Source organism: Pristis pectinata, chromosome 13, assembly GCF_009764475.1.
Source record: "Pristis pectinata isolate sPriPec2 chromosome 13, sPriPec2.1.pri, whole genome shotgun sequence".
Classification (NCBI taxonomy): domain Eukaryota; kingdom Metazoa; phylum Chordata; class Chondrichthyes; order Rhinopristiformes; family Pristidae; genus Pristis; species Pristis pectinata.
Genome location: NC_067417.1, coordinates 38,448,153 through 38,472,626, shown reverse-complemented (window position 1 = coordinate 38,472,626; position 24,474 = coordinate 38,448,153). Strand labels below are relative to the sequence as shown.

At 39.8% G+C, this 24,474-nt stretch overlaps 2 protein-coding genes across 9 annotated transcripts in view; both read right to left on the bottom strand.

Annotated features, from left to right (window-relative positions):
- LOC127577102 (uncharacterized) overlaps positions 1 to 9,336 on the bottom strand; it is a 31,874-nt gene extending 22,538 nt beyond the window's left edge. For all 8 annotated transcript variants that reach the window (XR_007957324.1, XR_007957325.1, XM_052027991.1 and 5 more), the window contains exon 1: positions 8,838 to 9,336. The gene's annotated coding sequence lies outside the window, so the exon portion shown is untranslated. The remainder of the gene's footprint in view (positions 1 to 8,837) is intronic.
- thap11 (THAP domain containing 11) lies at positions 821 to 3,837 on the bottom strand. The gene has a single exon (XM_052028008.1). It carries the CDS (start codon positions 3,583 to 3,585, stop codon positions 2,935 to 2,937), a length of 651 nt encoding a protein of 216 aa, XP_051883968.1. The 5' UTR covers positions 3,586 to 3,837; the 3' UTR covers positions 821 to 2,934.
- Positions 9,337 to 24,474: the final 15,138 nt, after the last annotated feature.

Genomic DNA, 24,474 nt, shown 5'->3' with positions numbered 1-24,474 from the left:
CAAGTTTCTTTGGTTTGCCCACTGCATGAGAACAAGCCATGCATGATTAAAGATCTTGCTCCGTCCAACTTGTGAATTTTGCAGCATGTCCTCCAATAGAGAGAGAGATCTATGTCTTGGTGGGATAAACATAGAAAGAAAGTGGTAATCTTAAGAGAAATATATATCTGAATGATACAGTAATATAGCAGTTACAAGATTGCAATTGGATATGAGAGAATTTTCATTGCTAATTTGATTTCTGAATTAGATCCAGAATTCTAATCACTGTGTAAATTCTGTGGACTCTCTTTAAGAAATTTTGAGCAACTTTAAATTTACCATGATGTGTTTATATCTACTGAAATGAATGTTGAAGCATGATCAAACAACCCCTTTTTGTTCTAATCACAAAAAATGCAAAAATACATCTTTAAAAAAGTTCCTCACCTGCTCAGGTTCACCAGAATTCTTTGAACCATTGAAATGCAATGTTTAATGCATGAAAAAATGGATTAGTGAACTTGCAATTATCAATGTTTCCTGTAGTTGATACTTTGAGCTTAACATTTGCAGCAATATTGCTGCAAACATCATGTTACTTTATGGGATATTCTAGAGCCAGTGTACTCATCATCAGTATTATTTTGCCATTATCACACCCTATTAATACACTTCTGCACTTTTTATCAGCATATAGTGAAGACTGTCATTTATCATCACCAAAACGTGTATCCAAACAATTTGCATTTACGAGTGTGTTTCTTGCTTTTGTATTAACTTTCATTTATGTAGCACCTCATTGTGCAATCAGGTCAACCCAAGGCAGTCTGCAAAGTGGAAGAGCTTACAATTTTTTTTAATTATAAATAGAAACAAAGTGAATTGACAGTGACTTAACAGACTTTATTTCATTTGTAATGTATTTAATTAGACCAATGCTTGAGTGTTTTAATATTTGAGGCACTGGCAGTTTGAATTCAATGAACTGGAAGCAATGATTATTTTTCTAACATGCCAGCAACAACATGAAATCAATTTGATTTATTGGTATTGATTAAATAGCAGGAAAAACTTATGGAGCACTTTAATATGCGCAAATGATATTCTCAAGCAATTTGCAATCAATGACCAGTATGTCGAGTATGAGGGAGTACAGTATCAATATAACAAATAGCCTACTGTAATAGTTATGCTGAAAGCATATGGCACTATGCAAACAATTACAACTTAATTCATACCAAACTTGCAGTATTTTGAGTCACAACCATTAACCCTTCAGTCTGACTTCCATAACAATGGCTTCAATTTGCATCAATGTTAAATCATAAAAATAAAAACAGAACATTCTAGAAATACAAAACAGTTCATCGTGCATCTGTAAAGGCAGATTTCCTTTTCCTGGACAGCAATAACCCAACTTGTGAGCAAGTCAGCAACCAAGATGAATAAGAGGAAACTGACCAACACAATTTCGTGAACAAAAACCTCAAAACTGACATTATCAGTTACTACCTCCAGCATTGCATTAAAAAGAAAGACATTTCTTTGTACTGAAAACTGCTGGCAACATAAATTCAAACATAAAATTCATAATTCAAAAACCCTCTCTCCTCAGTAACTCATATCCAATATGGACTGTTTGAAATTTGTTTCGAGTTTATTTTCTGAATCATTATTAAGAATATTTTGTAGCACCAGCAGGCATCTAATTACTCCATATATTCAGAAGGCCTATTGAGAAATTGCTTACAAACTTCAAGTACAAATATATTTTAATTATATAATACAACACACTCTCAAACCAGATTATGTACTATAAAAATATTTGGTGATCATTTGCCAGACTTAAGTATTTTAATTGTTATCGTTTCCAGAACAGGCTTTGATGTTCATCTCATTGTGTCAAACAGACACTAATATAAAGGTGCCATTAATGAATTATTTTAATAAACTTGCTACTTGTGAATTCCATAACTTCCTGTAGAGACTAGATTGAAAATGATTCTTTACTTTCAGTTAAAACTTAAATATTTTAATTATTGGCATTCAAATGGCAGGTGAGGATTTGTGCTTTGTAAAATCATGCCCAGAACAAAATATGGTACAGAAATATTAGTCAACAGACTGTCAAGAAGCTCTCAACAGAGGCTCTAATGAAAAAAAAAGTCAAGGAAAAAGATATTAGGAAGGAGGAGCAAAATTTTTGTCAGTGGTTGGTTTTGAGGGCCCTGACAGATTGAGAGGTTTGCAAAGAGAATACCTACACCCATCTAATACCTGCTGTTTGTGAATACTGAAGTTATATTTTGTTAGCTCATTGTTTTATATTTGATAGTTCATATTTATATTCTTACAGTTGTATTAAAACACTAAAAATTCAAAAAGTCAATCTTATTAAACCAATTTACAAAGTATAACCAATGAGTAATTTATTATATTTTCGTATGGTTATTGTTGTACAGTAACTTCACGGAGAGGGCAATATACAAACTATGTGGAGCTACTAAATTTATAGCATCATTATAATGAAACAAAAGCATTGATTCACAACATATACTCAATAGTAAATTATCTTGTCAGTGTCTTAATACACTTGGCTTTCTTATGCGAGAGCCTATCTGACAAATACTTGTGTCGAAAATGAATCTTTTTCGGTTTCCTGTTGCTTCATTACTTCTAATGTTAAATTATTATTACTGCTACAAGCAGAATGCACCTCAAGTCTGTACTGTCGTGTGAAATAACCACGGATGCAGTCTGTCGGGGACAAACACAGAAATTATGCAAGTGGTGTCAATATCATGTATAAAAATGCGTTATACCGGATCTCAAACATCACACTCAGAAAAACGTCTTGACATCCCGTGCAAGCACGGGTCGTGATCCGATGTATTTGTTGTTTCTCTCCTGCTGCTCAGGTCGAGTCGTTGCAAACTGTCAGTGCAAATCCAGTCACATGCCGTGTTTCTTTCTGATCACCGACATGGACAGCAACTTCTCCTTGTTCCTCAGCTCCTCCCGCAGGATCGCCTCGCTGACCTTCAGCTGCCGGATGGTGCCTTTCATCTCCTTGATCTTCACCTCCATCAGCGCGATAATGTCCTTCTGCTCGTTGAGTTTCCTCAGCAGCTCCTCGGAGGTGGTGGTGGAGGACAGCGAGTAGGAGTGATCCAGGCACTCGGGAGCCTCGGGTCGAGCGGAGGCGGCGGCGGGCGCCGCGGGCAGAGACGGCGAGGAGGACGAGGAGGAGGAAGAGAAGAAGAAGGAGCCGGACAGGTCGATGGGCTTGACGTCGTCGGGCCCGGCTTGCGGCAGCTTCTTGCGGTACCTCCGGATCTTCCTCTCGTTGACCCCTCTCAGCGGGAAGATGGTGGGCACGTTGATGGAGTAGGTCTTCCTGCCGCCCGGGAAGTGCGCGCTGCACACCCGGTGCCCGGTGGTGGGGTAGAAGGTGCTGAAGCAGCCCGTCACCCCGGTGCGGGAGATGTTCTGCAGCCACACCCGGCGCTGCTCCTCGTCCTTGGGGAAGGTGTAGAAGCGCAGGTCGCGGTCCCGGTGCGAGTTGTTGTAGCAGCCGGGCACGCAGCAGGTGAAGCCCGGCATCTTCCCGCCGCGATCCCGGGGGCCCGCGCCGCCGCCGCCGCTCGGATGCGCCCCTTCCCCCGCCTCGGCTTTCCCGCCTCACTTATTCCACCGTGTTTGTTTCTCTCCCCCCCGCAACTTTCCACTTTATTTATTTTTTCCCCCAAACGCCGAGTTCGCCGCAAAGCCCGGGCCGCGCGGCGGAACTACATCCCCCACAATGCCGCGCGCCCTGCACTGCTACTTCCGGTCAAACAACTCCCTTTTCTGCTCCAAACTTGTGAGACTATTTGCAATAAACTTATTTTCTTAAAAATAAATATAGTGTTATAAGTGCAACCTAATTATAGCTGGCCCAAAATCTCACGTTGTATCTTCTGTAAAGTCTGCACTAATTTCTGTTGGAATTTTTGCAGTTTTATGATTCAATTTCACCGCAGTGGACGCACAAAGTATTAGTTCAGTGGTTTCACCAACACCTCCAAAGCGTACGTTTAAAAGTACTTACTAGTTGAGAATATGCTGAAAGTTTCCTACAAAACAAAGTTCACTGAAATCACTATTAAGCCTGGGTTTAAAATTAAAACGAGATTCTATTTACATTTTTACAACATATTCATGACCAGACTAGTGTTGCAAAAAGACCATTAAAAGTACTTCTACAAAATTTAAAATTTTAAATAAAATTTCTGGTCACATTTTAAAAGCAGTATCATTTCAATAAAAAGTTACCAATATTTGAAATCCCCATAAAGTTATAAAAAGTGCCTCTATCAGCAGTTACAAAAATAATATTAATTGTAGATCTTAAATGCACAAGGAGGAAAGCATTGATGAATTGCCACCTAAAATGTAATCTGGAAACAAATTATTAGATTGATATAGTTTGAAATTAAAAAAACACAACACATTACTGTTTCACCACAACAACATTCATTCTTGTTCATATTCCACAATATTTTGTAATTCAAATAAACAACACTTTACAGCTAATTTGGAAAATTAAATGGAGTGGTTAGAGAACAGATGCTGGATTGCTGTGAAAACCCAGGAAATACTCTACCCTGTTCTTAATGCTCGGTGGCTTCAAGATAATAATGAGTAGGTTAAAAAAATCTCTCTGGGTAACAATAAATGAATAAAGTAAAAGTGGTTTTGCAAGCATTGCCTAATATCCTGAGAACATATATAATGTATATAAATGTTACACTCCAAAAGATGTTTGTTTATTGCAATTATTACAAGCACAAAGGGGGTTTGATGCCATTAATAGCTATTGATCAACAATTTTACTACAAAATTTTGCACTTAAGATTTCATGGGCACGTCAGTTCTATCCCATATTCTTTAAGTATTAGGGTAAAATATATCAATGAGATTATTACACAATAGCAAATCTGTTTGCACTTGCCTGGGGATGTCTTATGGACCAATATAGATAATCAGCAATTCTCATCTTAAAATAAAACAAAATAGAGTCTTCTGCAGAATCTTTTAACAAAGACATTATGAGAGTCTTTCTGGAGACCACAGAATTCTGTCTTATTGCCACAATGTAGAAACAAACAGTTGAAGCAAGGGAATTTAAGGATTCCAAACAGCATTTATAAAAATCTAAGGCTTCTTTGAAACAGATCCCAGCAGTACTTTCCCACTTCATGTTTCCATGTAATTGACCAAGATACTTTCTCCACAAGAGTTTGACAGACCAGAATCTATCGTAGTTTTTATCCAGTGTAACTCCCTTCATGGTTGCAATAACCACAGTGAGAAGTTCTGTCTCCACTGTGACCAGCCTATGTACATTGTTAATTTAACAACCTGAGGTTCTCACCAAGCAAACTCACTGTGATTAGATACTGCCTGTAAACTGCTCATTAACTGAGACGGGGTATCATTCCTTGAAACCTGCAGTTATTGGCAGACATTATTTGTGAATTTGTGCAGTTTTCTCAACATGAAGACAAAATATTTTTTTCCACCAATCAAACATAATGACAATAACCTGGCTCCAGCTTTCAACCACCTTCATCAATCCCCCCATTACTACCACTTTGTCAGCCCAGATGAGCTGCAAGTTCTTTCAGTCACTGGGAACAGCACTTTGCAAGTAGATAAGTTCTCAGAATAATTTCTACCTGAATGACACCAACACCCCCGAATAACATAGATTATGTATTCAAGATCCCAAGATTTCTGCTAAATGTAGCTCCCACAAAACACATGGATAGGCATGCAAAAACAAATGTTCTTTCATACCTCTTTTTGCTCAACCCTGCTAAGAGAGGTTTGTTTTTTCACCTCTCCCCATTCTGTGCTCCAATTGTAAATATCAAATAAAAGCTACCAATTTTTTATAATTGTGTTCCCTTTCCAGCCTTAGCTCACCAAGCACCTACCCTAAGGCTCCACAACACCACTGTACATCCTTTTACATTCACAATAATGTAATACAGGAAATACTTGAAAATTATACACAGATGTAACCCGAGAAATGAAGATAAAAACAGAAGTGCTGAACACCTTTTTAAATGTGGACTTTGTTTCTCTTCCCACAAATGCTGCCTGACCTGCTGTTTATTTCAGATTTCCAGCATCTGTAGTTTTTTTGATTTACTGAAAATGACGATTTTGGACTGAAGTTAATACCATGGCAAAACTGGTGATGCATTTCTAAACTTTAACCTTTGCAATGCCATTGTGGGAAGAAAAATCAGCACTGAACCACGATTAAAGCATCCACAGACCAGATAGGCTGGCATGTTGCAGCTGGCATGCACTATGCCACATGCTATGTGGAAAATAACTTATTTTGGCCGTGCCAGGTTCTAGATTAGTTAACTGGAAGGGTACCTTTGCCAGGTCAGGTTTAGTGGACTGGAGGAAGAAGAAATTTAGATTAATGATCTGCACCAAATATGGTTTAAATAAATTTGATTAAATCCATGTTGAATTAAGTTCTTCCTTTTTCACAAACTTAAGTATTAATTGTTAACAAAATGTAGTATAAAAATAAAAAGGTGTATAATCACCAGATCAGACTGCATTTGTGGAGAGAGAAATAGAACTAATGTTCTGGGTCAATCCCTTTCATGGGAATTCTGTTTAGGGAGGCAGCAGGGTAGGATTGGCAACCCTTCAGGAATTAATAATTAATCTCCTTGAGACTGCTGCAAACAACATAGAAAAAGAAAATCATAGCCAATTAGGTATTTTTCATTTGCTGTGATATTTTCACTTATTAATTATAAAATATTGAAGATGAAGGAAAAAGTTGACTGAGCGGGGCAGATGGAGATAGCGAATGAAGCCTCCAGGAATGCTTCCAAATAGAGCTGACAATCCTCAAATTGTGTACTTCGAGTATTCTGTACTTTTGTAACTAATGTATAATGTTGAAAACTGATCTGACAGGAGATTTCTTTTTCTAAAATAATAAAGGGTTATGAAGAAGTATTCAGAAAGAGAAAAGTTATCCTCTCGTCTCTGTATAACTCATTGTTAAAATGGAGCCTATGAACCATAGAAATACATAATTGTTACAGGACAGAAATAGGCCTGTCCTTCTGTTGAATTTGTGTCCGTCTTTTGTACACCAATCCAGTCATTCCCTGTCCTTTTCTCATAGCTCTGAAAAATTCTTATCTTCAAATAATTATCCAAACCCTTTGAGAACTGCAATTGAATCTGCATCCATCACACTTTCAAGGTGTACATACTAAATTATAGCCACTCACATCAACCAGAATCACAGAAAGTTTGCAGAATGGAAAAAAGGCCTCGTGGCCCAACAAGTCTTTGTCATCAATGTGCAAGAGCAATCAAGCTTGTCCCATTCCCCTGCCTTCCCCACATTAATCTGCATCCTTTTTCCCTATCAAGTACACATTTTGTTTCCTTTAGAATACTATGATTAAATTTGTTGCCACTATTGCCCAAGCAGGGCATTCTAGATTCTAACCAATCACTGCATCATACAATGTTCATGTTGCTTTTGATTATTTTGATTATCATTTTACGTCCATTAGTCTTTTATCTTTCCACCAATTTCTAGACATTTATGACATTAAATACCTCTAGTAGATCCTCTTTTACACCACTAGCCTTGCCAGTCTACCCATGTAAATGAAGTCCTTCCTACCTAGAATCATTCTAGTAAAGCAGAGACACAAAAAATTCTGCAGATGCTGGAATCTGGTGCAATACACAGAAAGTGCTGGAGGAACTCAGTAAATCTCTTACTCAATCTCTCTAAGGTCTTCATGTCTTTTCTGAATTGTGGTGCCCAGAACCAGATGCAATACTCCAATCATGGCTGAATGAGTTCTATAAAGGTTCTTCATAACTTAATTGCTTTGTGTGCATTCATTTATTTAGGCCATGGACCCATTTTACTTTAAATAATTTTCTCCACCTGCTCAACTGCTTTCAATAATTCATGCATATGTACCTCAAATATTCTCTTTTATCCCTTTTTAAATTGTAACAATCTGTCCATTCATGGTCATTATTATTGAAACTTTATTTATTTAATTTTTGTTTTGATTACAAATTATTTAGTGAACTCAATTTCAATTCCGTAACTCAAGTGAACTTGAACTCACATCCCTGGACCACCAATCCTGGACCTCATCGAGTAACTTAACCATTAACCACCGACTGGATTTCTTGTCTATCACTTAAGTCTGTCTCTTCTGGGCCTCTAATATAAACAGTTTTTATTTCTCTATTAATTCTATCCAAACCAGCACTATTTTATACATCTCCATCAATCTCTCTATTCAAGGAGATCAACTCCAGTTTCTCTCCTTGTTAGTAAAATCCTTAATTCCGATTAATTATTATGTAAATCTCAAGTTGATTTAGATAATTGAACGTTAAAGCGGGTAAATAAGATTTAAAAAGTGGTTCATATGGCGATAAACAATAGTCTTGACTAATGCGGCGGACAAATACCAGTTCCTTTTCTGCACTATCCTCAATAAAGCTTCAACCCATACGTCTGTTCTGACACAGAACACTGCCACCTAAGTCAACCTGGCAATCACACGTCTCGAACACAAAATGCACGGCTGACACAACATCCATCTCAGTATGTTTAAACTGAGTTTGCTCAGCTAGTTGGCTCCCTCCTCCTTTCCCGCCGCCTCTACGTCTTTAGCCCAAGAGATTGTTTTCATTCTTTCGGTTCGGGTGTGGTGCTGTATCCTAACAGAAGGGAAAATGAGTCCGAAAGCGAAAAAGAACAAAACCAAGTGAAGTTGTCTCCCTACCGTCAGCAAACCATTAAATACTTGCACCCGAACACGCTGGAGGTGCTCGGGCCGGGCAGCGTCTGTGGAGGGAGAGACACAGGATTCCCGCAGCTGCAGAATCCCTTGTGTCACAGGCGACGCTTCATCGGAAAACCGATGATACGTCAAGGGACTTAACCGTCAGCTGTTTCCCTCCCCGCAGATCGGGCCTGATTTTTTACAGTGGATTTTGATTTTATTTCAGATTTCCAACAACCACCCCGCTTAGCTTTACAAACCCCCTGTGAGGTGCTCCGTCAACAAGGACCCGCCGCCGGCGAACTACATGTCCCAGCGGCCACTGCGAGGTAGAGACCCGCACTTCCGCCGCCAGGTTATCGCGACGTTTGGTTGAATCGTGAAGCGGGAGAGGTCGGGAGCGGCTGCTCGGTGCCGGGACCGCGAGTGGGTCCGGGCGCGTAGTCGGGCTGTGAGTCCGTTGGAGAGGTCGTCGTTGTCGCCTCATCAGTCGACGTTTCCCAAGGTGAATGCACCGTTAAAATGATAGACAGGAGCGGCTGCTGGTTAGGAGCCCAACCGTCGCGCATCGGATACTGGCCTCGGCACCAAACCTCCTCGACACCGACGCTGACACCCCCCCCCCCCACACCCGCGGCGACGCCGCCTGTGGGGCACCGCGTACCCCTCCCTCCCCCTCTTCCCCCCCTCTCCCCCTCTTCCCCCCCTCTCCCCCCCTCCCTCCCCCTCCTCCCCCCTCCCTCCCCCCCTCCCTCCCCCCTCCTCCCCCCCCTCCCTCCCCCCTCCTCCCCCCCCTCCCTCCCCCCTCCTCCCCCCCTCCCTCCCCCCTCCTCCCCCCCCTCCCTCCCCCCTCCTCCCCCCCCTCCTCCCCCCCCTCCCTCCCCCCTCCTCCCTCCCCCCTCCTCCCCCCCCTCCCTCTCCCCTCCTCCCCCCCCCTCCCTCTCCCCTCCTCCCTCTCCCCTCCTCCCCCCCCCTCTCCCCTCCTCCCCCCCTCTCCCCTCCTCCCCCCTCTCCCCTCCTCCCCCCTCTCCCCCCCTCCCTCAACCCTCAGCTCTCCCTCCACCCTCCCTCTCCCTCCCTCAACCCTCAGCTCTCCCCCACCCTCCCTCTCCCCCCCTCCCTCCCCCCTCCCTCCCCCCTCCCTCCTCCCTCCCTCCCCCCTCCCTCCCTCCCCCCTCCCTCCCTCCCCCCTCCCTCCCTCCACAACCCTAGAAAAAGAGAGACCTGTCTTTGTCTAGTGTCTTCTCAGATCCCTCTCAATTTGTCCCAGTTTTGTCCAATATTGTTAAGGAAGCAATCTTTGCCAAAATTTACATCTTGGTGGCAATAGTAAACAAAGTATTTTATATCTGAAATTAGTAAATATTCGGTTATTGCTGTTGTGTTTGATTTACTTTATTAGGTTTTTTTCCATATATTAACAGGTCTATTATTAAATGGTACACTTCCAATGTTCAACTTTTCAGCATTTCATGAATAATATTATCATCTGTGCTTCACTTTATGATTCATTCCTCATTTCTGTGAAGGATCGATGAGTAATCACAAATTTCCAACCATGAAGGCATTGCAACTGATGTGCTTTAACCCAGTATTTATCAAATGGTGGTCTTAGTATAGTCAAAAGAACTGGAAGTATCAGGTATTTTTTAAATCCTGGGCTTCTGCATCTTTACTTTTTTGTTAATATTATTGGATATATTTGTGCAGTATAAACTTACTGGAGAAAGTAAGTATTTTTGAGGGAAGAATCATGGCATTTCAGCTTTATTTTGCAGGTTGTTAAGACAAACTGAACAACATGAGAATGCAACAAAATATAACACTAATAGAGATATATACATGAATTTCATTTGTGTTTTGTTACAGAACTATCCAGAAAATCTCTACATCAGTGTACACAATAATGGCAGAATTGAAAATGTGAATTTTCCATACCTGTGAATGAAACAATTGGTCTGAAAAGCAGAGCTGATACATAGTATTCAGTGAGTTTTCAATATACTTTTAAATTACAACAAAATTTTCTCATATTTTTGTGGTTAGTAACTGATGACTGGCCAGAGAAAAGTACTTGTACTAAATGTTTTAAACAGACGGATTTTTCTGGTCAAGACGATGGATTCTTTACCTGAAGATGTTACAGTGCGCACTCTAATTAAGCGTATGATTGCTGAAGAGGCTCCACAGAGCATAGTACGTCCAGGTAAACAGAGGTTAGTATGTCACTTCAGTTCTCTCTTCTTACCAATTACTATTCTCAGGATTGTAATAGTTATAATATTAAATATAGTAATAGTACCGCTTTTGAAGTAAGTTGAAAAATGACACTCAGAAGGACTGAGCGTTCTAAAGTGTTTGATTAAAGTATTCAGTATCTCAGAACTATGATTTTTGAATATGTGTTTTGCAGCTACAGAAACTGACTGAGCAACTTGCTCTTGAGCCTCGTTAATGCTGCTATGAATCAGAATCAAGTTTATCATCACTGTCTTATATGATGTGAAATTTGTTGTTTTGCAGCAGCAGTATAGTGCAAAGACATAAACAGCTATAAATTACAAAAAAAAGTGCAGAAAAAAAAAACAATGAGGTATTGTTCATGGGTTCCTGGACTGATCAGAAATCTGATGGAGAGGAAGAAGCTGCTCCTGAATCTTTGAGTGTGGGTCTTCAGGGTCCTGTACCTCTACCTTGATGGTAATAATGAGGACATGTCCTGGATGGTGAGGGTCCTTAATGAGGGATACCACCTTCTTAAGGCACCGCCTCTTGAAGGTATCCTCGGAGGTGGGGAGGGTTGTGCCCCGATGGAGCTGGCTGAGTCTACAACCTTCTGCAGCCTCTTGCGATCCTGTGCATTGGAGCCTCCATACCAGGCTGTGATGCAACCAGTCAAAATGCTCTCCACTGTACATCGGTAGAAATTTGCAAGAGTCTTTGAGGCATACCAAATCTCCTCAAACTCCTAATGAAGTAGAGTTGCTGGCATGCCTTCTTTGTGATTGCATTAATGTGACAGATCCTTGGAGATGTTGACACCCAGGAACTTAAAGCTGCTCACCTTTTCCACTGCTGACCCCTCATGAGGACTTGGTGTGTGTTCTCCTGGTTTCCCCTTCCTGAAGTCCACAATCAATTCCTTAGTCTTCTGATGTTGAGTGTGAGGTTGTTGCTGTGACACCGCTCAACCAGCTGATCTATCTCTCTCCTGTAAGCCTCCTCGTTACCATCTGGGATTTTACCATCAACAGTGGAATTTACAAATGGCGTTTGAGCTGTGCCTAGCCACACAGTCATGAGTGCAGAGAGTGTAGTGGGCTAAGCACATATCCTTGAGGTGCACCTGTGTTGATTATCAGCGAGACGTTATTATCACCGATTCGTACTGACTGTGGTCTCCCGATGAGGAAGTTGAGGATCCAGTTGCAGAGTGGGGTTCAGAGGCCCAGGTTTAGAAGCTTGGTGATTAATACTGAGGGGATGATGGTGTTGAACGCCGAGCTGTGATCGATAAACAGCAGACTGATGTATGTTTTGCTGTTGTCCAGGTGCTCCAAAGCAGAGTGGAGAGCCAGTGAGATTGCATCCGCTGTAGACCTGTTGTGGCAGTAGGCAAGTTGCAGCAGGTCCGGGTCCTATGGCTGTCCAAGTTGGCCCATCAGTTTCCTTCAGATTGTGAAAGTCCTTGATGAGTTGCTGATACACAAATATTTTACTGTACCGATCTGACTCATCTTTGCTTGTAGGTGATTCAGGAACCACCGTAACTACATGCATGGATATTCATGACATGTCCTGTGGCAAGCTCTTGTTTCAGCAAGACTTTGCAACTATCTTAACCAGTTACAGCCTGATTAACAGATGTGACACGTATACAATACTTTTAGCTGGATTGTGTTAATTCTTTTTCTCTTTAAAATGTAGATTACGAAAAAGCATTGGTAATCCAAAGAAGCTCACTGATGTCTCAATGCCACAGTCTCCGCATATGATTCTCCGTAGCCAAATGAAAGCAAGAGTCCAACAATCTCGGAAACAAATTGCAGTATGTAACAAGTCACTTTCTTTCTATTCAATCCTAACACATCAGTGTTATTTTACTGCTGTGTGGTGGTTAGCTGCTAATCCTTAAAAAAAGCATTTTGTAAGCTTTGATAGTGTCTCCCCATGGGACAGCTGATGCTGTGCATTAATACACCAGGATACAGGTGAGTTCTGCGTTCTGGCTTTTTGGGTTATGGAAATTCTTACTTGCAGAATTCACAAATCATTGCCCAAAAATTTGAGATAGGAAAAAAATTAATGCTCTAAAAATTTATTAACACAATTTTTTTCTAACTGGCATTTTTTGATGCATGCACAGATGACACAGCTTTGTGTTACAGAAAATCATGAATTAGACCATTTTCTAAGAATGGTAACCCTGCCCCCATAATGGCGGGGTTGCCTGTACTGAACTCTTGGTCAGTGAGTACACTCTTCCTTCTTGAGAGAGAAATTGGAAGCAGTTAATCTAGTTAGCTGCTTGGGTGAAGGAGAGCAGCAGTTCTGAAGGCCTCATTTACTTAATCAACTGGAGATGAAAATTCACATGGCACTAGTTTATTCATAGTACATAGTCCTGACCATCACAGTCTTGGTCCTAACCTTGGTCAGAATCGAGATCTTGAAGCTAACTGCCTGTGATTTTAAGACAATATTTGACCAGTGGTGATTATCAGGGCATCCTGGTAATGCCCTTAAGTCAATGGGCATTACGGGAAAAGCATTCCAATGGCTGGAATCATATCTCCCTCAAAGGAAGATGGTTGTGGTTAAAAGAAGTTAATCATCCCAGCCCCAGCAAAACCACTTCAGAATTTCCCCATAACAGTATTCTAGGCCCAATCATTTTCAGTTCCCTCATTAATGACTACCCTTCCAACATAAGGTCAGAAGTGGGAATGTTTGCTGATGACTGCAAATTCCATTTATGAACCTCCATAAACAAAATGGCCCATGTCTGCAAGCAGCAAGACCAAGGCAATATCCAGGCATGAGCTGATAGCATTCGTAAAACAGAAGTGCCAGATAAAGACCATCTCCAACAACAAAGAATCTAACCACCCAGCTCTAATATTCTACAGCATTTCATCACCAATTTCTCCCACTATCAATATTCAAGGGGGTCATCTTTAACTAGAAATGCAACTGGAGTTTCTCAGCTGGCAACATTCATAAATGCTGTCAGAGGCTGGATGTCCTGCAGTAAGTAACTCGCTTCTGACATTCCTGGGCCTTTCCATGTGGATTGTGATGGAGTACTCTGCCTGGATGAGTGCTGTGCCAACAACTCTCAAAAATCTTGACTTCATTCAAGGCAAAGCAGCCCACTTGATCACTCCAACCACCCTAAAATTTCATTCTCTCCACTAGTGATGCAGAGCAACTGCAGAGGGTACTATCTAGAAAATGCATTCTTTCTAGAAGATTCATTCACTCTGGCTACTCTAACAACATATTGCAAACTTGCAACCTCAACAGCCGAGAAGGACAAGGTGGAATTGGTTTGTTGTTGTCACTTGTACCGAGGTACAGTGAAAAACTTGTCTTGCATACTGTTCATACAGATCAATTCATTACACAGTGCATTGAGGTAGGACAAAGTAAAACAATACAGAATGCAGAGTAAAGTGTCACAGCTACCAAGAAAGTGCAGTGCAGGTAGACAATGAGGTGCAAGGTCATAATGAGGTATATTATGAGGTCAAGGTGAACAGGGGCATTGGAACATCACTGCCCACAGATTCACCTTCAAGTCACACACCACCCTGACTTGCAATACGTCGTTGGTACATCATCGTCACTGACCCTGAATCCTGGAACTCCCTATGCAACAGCATCAGAAGTACATTTTACCAGAGAACTGCAGGGGTTTAAGAACGTGGCTTAAAGGCAATTGGGAATGGGGAATAAATGCTGGCCTTGCTGACAATGTTCAGATCCTGACAATGAATAACAAAAAAAAGACACAAGTTATATCCAGCGATTATACTAGTTTATTCCAGTGACGTTCTGAACCTTTTGGATTTATTGTTGGGGAATTGGGTGGGTTTCTTTCATGTGGTGTATACTCTTTTATAAATGTCCAAATTGGATTGTTTGCATCCACACCAGTGATCAGCTGATAGCTGTCTGTTAGAATGCCAACAAAAGAATGAGGGAGATATTTGCCGTTATTGTGCTGGGCGACCATAGTCATACCCAGTTATTTGCTTCACTTTCTCTTTGAAGTGGATATGGTTAAATCCTTGAGATGCAGATGAACCTGCAGCAGTCTTTCCAACATGTCAAAACCTGGTAGTTCCTCAATAGGATCAATGATTAGTTTACAATGTTCAAGGTACTCCAAAAGACGCTCCATAGAGCCTTGGCATCAAAAATCCATAAAAGCATTGGAGATTCTGTTGTTCAATGGCTTGGCAAACTCCTGAAGATGAGATTAAAATCCTGCAAGCCTTTGTGGAATTGGAAAGGTGTTAAACAAGTACCTAAATAAGTTTTTATGGTCATCTTCTGTCCTTTTTCCACTGTATTGCAGTGTCCGTAGAAGTTAATGTGTGAATATGCTGGTGAAGTTCTAAGATCTGAGACAATTGATGAAGTCTGAAACAGGTTCTACAATCTATATTCCTTAATAACACTAACTTTTTTGGTCAAAGGCAACAGCTGGATCATCTGCAGAGCATTCAACCAGAAAGAATATGTCTGCATTGAGGAAAACAAAGTGTTTAGAAGCAGTCCCTCAGGAGAACCTAGATGATTACACACCAAGACAACTGCTGAAGAAATTCATACAGACTGGTGGGTAGCAATAGAATCTTTATAGTTGTAGACTATAAAATGGCTGTGGTACAATTATCAAGTTACCAGACTGTAACCCAGAGGCCTGGACTTAAATTTAATACGACTCATTTCTTTTGGAGGTCATCTTTGTCAGTTCACTCTTTATAAATGTCATGCAATCTCTGTAGAGAGGAATCTGTGAATAGGCTGGCAAAGTTCTAAGAGTAAAACACAAACCAGAGTGCTGAATTCCAGAAATGAAGTGAGAATATCTGTCTTTGACATCAGCATTTGATCAAATCCAGCATCAAGGAGCCCTTGTAAAACTGGTTAATGGTCATCAAAGGGGAAAGAAATCCAGTGGTTGTATACAGGAACCTTTCACGAGAGAAGATGGTTGTTGGAGGTCAATCATTCTTGCCATAGGAGTTCCTCAGGGAGTGTCCTAAGCACAACTATCTTGGAGCTGTTTGATTAATGACCTTCCTGTCATCATTAGGTCGGAAATGGGTCTGTTTGATTGCACTATGTTCAATTCTATTAAAGTTATGCTGGTAGGGCAGCAGTTAAATTACTGATAATCATATTATAAATGTGCCAATTAGTGACCATCTCTGGCCACTTACCATTGATATTCCGTGGCATTACCATTGCCTAGTCCCCCACTATCAGTATCTGAGGTGTCACCATTTACCAGCACCACAACTGGACCAGCCACAGCCAGATAAATACTACAGCCCAAGAGCAGGCCAGAGGTTGAGTGTCCTTAGGTGAGTGATTTACCATTGACACCCCAAAACTTTTCTACCATCCACATGGTGCAAGTCAGGTGTGTGATGGAATTCTTGCCTCTTCTGGATTAGTGGAGCTCCAGCAACACTCAAGAAGGTCAACCCGTTTCAGGACAAAGTAGCTCACTCAATTGGAGCCCCATCCACCTTTCCAAATGCTTGTTTTCCTCTACTGGTATCGCACCACATCTGCAGTACTACCTACCAAATGCAATGCAGCCACTTGACTTGTTGACTTGTTCATCTCTCAATGACCTCTACCACCAAGAACAAGCGCAGCAGGTACATGGGAACACCACTGTCTGCAGTTCCTCTCCAAATCTTGCACCATCCTTACTGGAAATATATCATCGTTGTAATCGGGTTTAAATCTTGAAACACCTGAAGGAATTCATTGGATCAAAAAGATAGTTCATCACCGCCTTTTCAAGGACAAGTAGGGAAGGGCAATGAATGTTAGCCTTCCCAGTGACACATACTGAAAAATGAATTTGGGGGAAAAAAAAGACAGCACAGGAATTTTTAATGCAGGGATTTTGCATTTAAATAGTTGAAAAAGCGGAGACTATCAATATAATCGTATCAGAGTGTCCTGATTTATGGAAGTTGTATTGTGGCTCAAATGAAAATGGGTGCAATTTCCTGGGCACCTGTCTTGATTAAGTGGCAATTATTGTGTGATCTGAAATGATTAGACTCATATTAGTCATATTGTTTATTTTTATTGATCTCTGTCTTCATTGATTTGAAATTGAAGGTGAATCCAAAGGTTCTATCCTTTTCGATAGCCTCTAGCCCTTACTAAAGCAAGTTCAGTTCCACTCTAAGTTTAAATATCTCAGCTCTAAGGAAATTTGATTACTTGGTAAGGATCTTTACCCCCAATGAGACTTTGGCATGGGTTGAGAAGTGAGATTAATTTTTTTTAAGCCTACCCAGGCAGTTTAAGGTAATGAGATATTATTTATACCGAAACACACAGTGAAATGTTTTTTTTTTGTATTACTGAGTATGTGCTGGGGGGCAGCCAGCAAGTGTCACCACTCCGGTGCCAACATAGCATGCCCACAACTCCTAACCTGTACATCTTTTGTTTTTTTGGAATGTGGGAGGAAACCAGAGCACCCAGAGGAAACCTACGCAGACACAGGGAGAACGTACAAACTCCTTACAGACAGCGGCCGGAATTGAACCCAGGTCGTTGGCACTGTAATAGCGTTGTGCTAACTGCTCACAACTGTGCAGTTTGCTCATAGTGTGTGACTCACAGGAGTTCACTGGATGTAGTGAGGCTTTGTTCAGTGGAGGTGAATATCAATGTTGAAGAGGCTGCTTAGGGTAGTTTCAGCTAAGATATAAAGTTCTTGGATTGGCAGCTGGTCAATGGAACATGGGGAACAATGTTGATGAATACTTGAAATCAATTTATTTTGTTTTTTTTTAAATAGTGATCTTGACATCTTTTAAATACTGGCTGTATCTAAAAGGTGCCCGGATTACCATTTTAAAAAAAGACAAAATGAGTGTATTACACAATGCTGCATTTCTACTAAGCCTGTTGAAATTAACAATTTCTAATGCATAGACAGTTACTAGTAAGTTAAGGGGAAAATGTTATCAATATATGTTGTCAATTTCAGTGGTCATCAAGATGCTTTTCAAATGTTGCCTTGCTCACTCCTGTTTGAAGTTCAATGACCCAATGTGTTAAATTACAGCTAAGACCTGAATTAATATCCATAGTGATTCCCCTTCCAACCAAGGCTATCAGATAGTACAATATTAGGAGCAACATGTTTTAGTAACTTCTCCAATGCACTGGCTTGGGCCAATAATAATTCTGCAATTAACTGACTTTCTGTTGGACCAGCCACCGTGGCCAGTCATCCTTAGTTATCTACTAGTTACATCAACTGAACTGTCATTCAAAGATCAGATAACTACTACTATTATTGTGTACTGATCTTTTCATTGCATTAGTAGGATTAAGAGTGCACATTTTTAAAGTGTACTGCTTTCTTAAATAGAGCTGGAATCCTCTTTGGTTAAGGTTACGACTTCTGAAATGAAAAAGTCTGTGGAAAAGACATCTCAACTCAAGACAAAATTGCAGTCTGACAGGTATACAAATTATTTATTATACAGAACTCCTGACATTGATTTTGACAGAACTCCTCTTTAAAACTCCTCTCTTTGATGCAGGATATGATGCTCCTACAAGGAAAGATTTTGTATCAGTGAAGTGTTATGGAAGCAAAAGGGTCTATTAGATCCATTGAGACGCATAGGCTCTTCATGGGCTAATCCCTCCAGTTTCAATCTTCCGTTCTTTCCCTGAAGCTATGTAAAGTATTTTCTCCCAACTGCCTATCCAATTCTCTTTGTTTTAATCACTTCCAAATTTATGTTCTTGGTCCTTGAATCATCCGTAATGGGAATTGTTCTCTACTTACCCCATCTGAATCTATTATAATTTTGTACACCTATATCAAATTTCCTCTGACTTTTATTGACGAGGATTCTAGTTTCTGATGAAATTACTCTTTCTTGGAACTATTTAAGTAAATCTCTGAACATCTCCCTGTAGGATTTAGACCTAAAGTGTGGTCTCCCTTTAGACCTAAAGTGTGGCGACTAGAATTTGAAACAGTACTTCAGTTGTGACCCAGTCTGCACTTTATAAAGGTTCAACATAACAGGCCTTGTTTTGTGCTCTATGCCTCTATCCTACGTGCTTTACTACCTGCTCACTCAACATGTCCTGCCACTTTCAAAGATTTTTGCACATATGTACCCTACACACCCTTTAAAACTATGGTTTAGTCAATATCATCTTGTTTTGTTCTTTCTGCCAAAATGTATTACTTATCTAGATTTCACCTGAAGTGTATCTAACCATTCTGCCAGCTTATGTTTGTTTGGTTTGTTATTATTCACCATAGCTCTTAAGTTTTATTTCATCTGTAAATTAAGAGATTCTCTCTTGCACACCCATATGAGTACTGATCGCTGGAGATCACCATCCTCCGATCTGAAAAAGAACTTTTTGCTGCAACTCTACCATCTATCCTTTTGCCAAAGTTTTATCAGTGTTGCTACTGACCCTTGCATTCCGGCCTTTCATGTTGGTCTTGTCAAATGCCTTTTGAAAATCCATGTAGGTGGTATCTACTCCCTTCCTTTCATCAATCTTCTAATCAAAAAAATTTCACTCAGATTAACTGAACACAATTTGCCTTTAATAAATCTGTGCCGGCCCTCTTTTATCAAGTGCTTATTATTGCTTTCCTCTTGATTATTGTTTCTAAAAGCTTCCCCACCACTGGGGTTGAACTGATTGGCCTTTGTTTCCAGAGTTGTCCTTGCACCCCTTTTTGATTGTGGGTGTTTTCCGGTCAGTTCTTTGGCACCTCCCCTGCATCCAGAATGGATCAGAAGATAATGATATTTATCCAATCAGTAGCCATGCCTGCCTCAGCAACCTAAAATGCATCCTATCCATACCGTGACATGTTTACTTTAAGCACACCAGCTTTTATAGCACCTTTTCAATCTTCACCTCGAATAGTTTCTTTATTATCTCTGCTACTGAGATTTTTGGCAACATCCTCTTTGTAAAGATATAAGACAACAGTATTCCAGTCATCTCATGAGTCTTCCCTTAGACCACTTCCTTGGTATTGACTTGACCCTAATCTTCTTGCTGTAGATTTCATATTTATATGCCTTTTCTTTCAAATAAAATCTTCTGGGTTCAATTTCACTTCAACTATTTTCTCATATTCTCTTTACGCACTTTATTTTCTGAATTACTTCTCAGCTTTTTTTTTCAGCCTAATTTGAATTTTCAATGTGAAATCTGTCATACCCATTTTTTTGTCATCTAGGGAGCTCTCGATTTGGTTTCCCCTAACTTTCTCCCTTTGGGAATGTACCTATCCTATACCTGAAATATTTCTACTTCTCTATCATTCATTGTGTATATCCTACCCTTATTAGTCCTCCCAAAGTGTATCACCTCACACTTACCAGGATTAAATTCCATCTGCCATTGCTTTGCCCATCCTGCCAACAGATCAATATCATCCTGTAGCCTATGGCTATCCTCCTTGCTATCAACAACGTTACTGATTTTCATGTCATCTGAAAACTTACTAATCATACATCCTATATTCATATCCAAATTGTTGATATATAAAACAAAAGGGAAGGGTCCCTGCACTAACCCCTATTACACACCACTAGTCACAACCATAAAAACAATTCTCTATCATCGTCCTTAGCCTGCTATTACCTATCATGTGCCAATTTGCCCTCAATTCCATGGGCTCTAACCTTTTGGACCAATTTCCCATGTGGGACCTTGTCAAAGGCTTTACTGAAATTCATGTAGACTATTATAAATCACAGCCCTCATCAGTACATTTTGTTACCTCTGAAAATTTGAATCAAATTGGTCAGACAGAATCTGCCCCCTGGCAAATCCTCTCTCATCTCATTGAAGTTAGTCCTTCACTTAAGAAGTTCTACTTTTGAGTCCAACTTGTCCCTCTTCATTAGAGTTAAAACTTGTTGAACAATGATCTTCTCCTGAGGACATGACCTACCACATACCCTAGAACCACATTCAGTGATGCCTCATTTCTCATTGGGTCGAGGTGTTTAAGTGATCCTTATTTATATGTGAACCAAGGCATTGAATGTAAGTAGGTTGTCTAACTTTGTGAGGTACTTCCTGCTCCTATCTGCACGTGCAATCAATCGAGTAAGGGTCATTAGATCAGGTCTGCTAGAAACCCTAAGGAGTTCCTACTAATCACCCTGGATGAGTGCAGACCAAGATCATGGGGAATACTACCTAGTCTTGCACACTCAAACTGAGCTATTAAATGAATTTCAGACCAACTTGTGTTGTAAGCAAGTTAAATGTGTATACAATTGATTGTCAAAACATATTGTTTTAAATGATTCCATTGTTTCATTAATAGTGACAGGTTTGATTTAAGTTTGCCAGCAGAGGATACTGAAGAACAGAATTTGCCCGCAGACCATAAGATCCATAAGCGGAAGAAAGTAAGTGTTTCAGAGTTTGAAAAGGCGATGCAACAGAGGCTCGACTATACAACAGGTATTTGTGGACTTATTGAGATGGCCTACATTTCTCAAATATTTTATTTACAAAAGGTTTTGTTTCTCTCATGCATGTTAATATTCTTGGACAATGTTGATATCCTTTTGGTTTGTTGTATTCTGATCCTGGATTTTACAACTAACCATAAAGCCTATGACCTAGTACAGCCTAAGCATAAACCCAGATGGCTTAAATTATGTTGTTGCCTAAATTTTAAGTGTCAGTGATATTTTGCATTATAAGCCTATTCCACACCCCTTGTGCATTATAGCTAGTATAGATTATAAGGATATTTGTTGAACGTGAATCTTCTGGTTGAATGAACAATGGTTACGGATGAACAAGGGTTACTGTTGAATTTCAGTATCCGTACCCTCTTTCTTTAACAAAAAAGGACAATTGCAGATTAGCTATGTGGCTTTTTTTTTTAAAAACTAGGCATTGCCAGGCAGGAAATGACCAATATCCATGTAGTTTGTCTTTTACCATTCTGGTATCCCTGAAAGGAAGTTGAATTGTAATCATACTTCATCAGGGCAACACTGTCTTTGGGATAATGATTGCAAAAAAACAATGAAGTGAATAGAAATAATCTTCACATTTTATGTGATGAAGTGTCTATTTTGATTCTAGAACCTCAAGAAAGTGAGCAAGTTGAACTGTGTGAAAAAAGCATAAGACCACCAGACATCTCAACAATAGTTGGGTAAGCCACACAATCGGATCAAATTGATGCTGATTTTACATGATAGTCCTAGAAATTATTTTAAGGAATTTTTATGCATTTACTACAAATGTTGAAAACCTATCCACACAAGTCAGGAAAACTGCCTATTGACTTAAATTATAGGATCTTAGAGTTTTGACTTGGCCTTGAAACATGGAATGTAATGATTAAAGTAACTGTTTTTAACTGGGCTTTGAACGTATCTTGTTCCATGATGACAGTTAAATCTTTCCAAGGCTTGCTTGTGACTTGAAAACTAAATTAAGCGTAAACTTTGCATTCTTTTGAATTTTTGGGTTCCATTTGTTTGCGATTATTGGCCATTTCCAGTTGCCTTGTGGTAACAGAGGAACTGTTTATTTGTACTCCTAAAATCTGATGCAATTGGGTTTCTTGATGCCCACTTCAGGTGGAGAATGGACAAGCTTCAAGGTTTCTTTCTCATTAAAAGAAAAAGTTTCTTTCATTTTGGAAACAGGTTTTCATGACAGTATGACAGCTTCATGCTCGTACTGATATTAGGTATTCATTTTAAGATTTTTAAAACTGAATTCAAATTCTCAAACTGTCTTGTTAGGAATTGAACCAGATTAATGGTCCAGCCCTCTGAGTTACTGGTCCAACAGACTAGTAACTGGTACTGCACACCATACCATGTTTTAGTTCGAGGTATAATGTACTGTGTTGAAAAACATATTTGTGAATGTAATTAGAGAATAGCTGCATTCTAGGAAGATGCTTGCAGTAGCTAATTAGAGTGAAAGTTTTCTGCTGTATTTCATTAGCTGAGTTTACCAAGCAATAATATGTTTACCGAGCAATAGGATGGGCTTTGGTTGTGGTTTCTTCCATGCTTACGAGACAAGGGTGATCGTTAGTATCAAAGTGAAAAATTGTGCTTCAGTTCAGTTAGCAAGAAAGAGACATGACCCATCAATACATGCCTTAGTGAAGGAAGTGGGAGGGAGGGTTTGTGTGTTCTAATATGGGCTCTGTGGCAGGATTAGGTCTTCAGCCAGGGCACCTTCTAAACCAAACGGGCTCCTGAAGAAGATGAATGGACCCAAAGGCAGAAGTGTTTAGAATAAGTACATCATGTTACACACCTTAGAACAATAAGCTTGTTATGTTGGCTACAAAGGGCTATACGTAAGTAGATGATCAACGTTAGCAATATAGAGCGGAGAAAAAAAAGATATACCTGGCTAGGAAAGAAAGAATAAGACATTTCTGGATGTGAAAGAGACAATAGGACATACGTACGTGTGAAGGATATTGAAAGAAAGAATAAGAAAAGTCCACTTTTTTCTTCATTTTACTGAGACGTATGAAGAACCAGAGTTGTAGTGGCTAAATAAAGTTGTAGAATTTAGTTGGAAATATTTATTTCTCATAACTTCCAGTAGTAGAGAAGGGAAATTGGTGTAATGTTAAGAATCTAATTAGCACTATCAAATTCTACTGATTATGCCCTGATGGAGTTCGTTTGAATTTATTAGGAACTAAAAGGAAAGGATCTTTAATTTCAGTGGGAGGAAAAAAAGTTGTAAATCTTTTAGAATTCTGCAGCAGAAATAGTATTCTGACTCAGAATAATTATAACTTTTTTAACTGGGATAGACTCGGATAAGGGTGATTTAGAATACATCCAGGATGGATTATTAGAATATCCAGGACATTACTTTCATTATAATGTTCCACAAGCAGCAAACAAGGATCCATTATATTTGTTATGGTAACAATAAGGCAAATATGTAATTTGAAGGTGGAGAGTGAAAATGGCACATGAGGGTGCAGTTGTGCAAGTTATCAGAATTATGAGGGAATATCAGTGGAGGGTATGCACTAAACAGAATGTTATAATAGATTGAGAAGAGTTTACTTTCATAGTCATTCTCCTTTAGGAAAAAAAACTTGGGAGATGGATTATTTTAATAATAGATTCCTGAGGGAAGGGGGTTATTTTGTTGGGATTATAATTTATGGTTAATCGCAGATCACTTCTGCTTTACTAAAACATCTCAAGACTAGGAAATAAAATGTACTGCCTTCCTAAAGTCCCCATACTTTGATTCTTACGAGAAATTGCATGTTTAAATGTATCAGTTGTGTACAAGGAGGCACTTTGTGTTGTGGATGACATTAACAAATCCAATAATT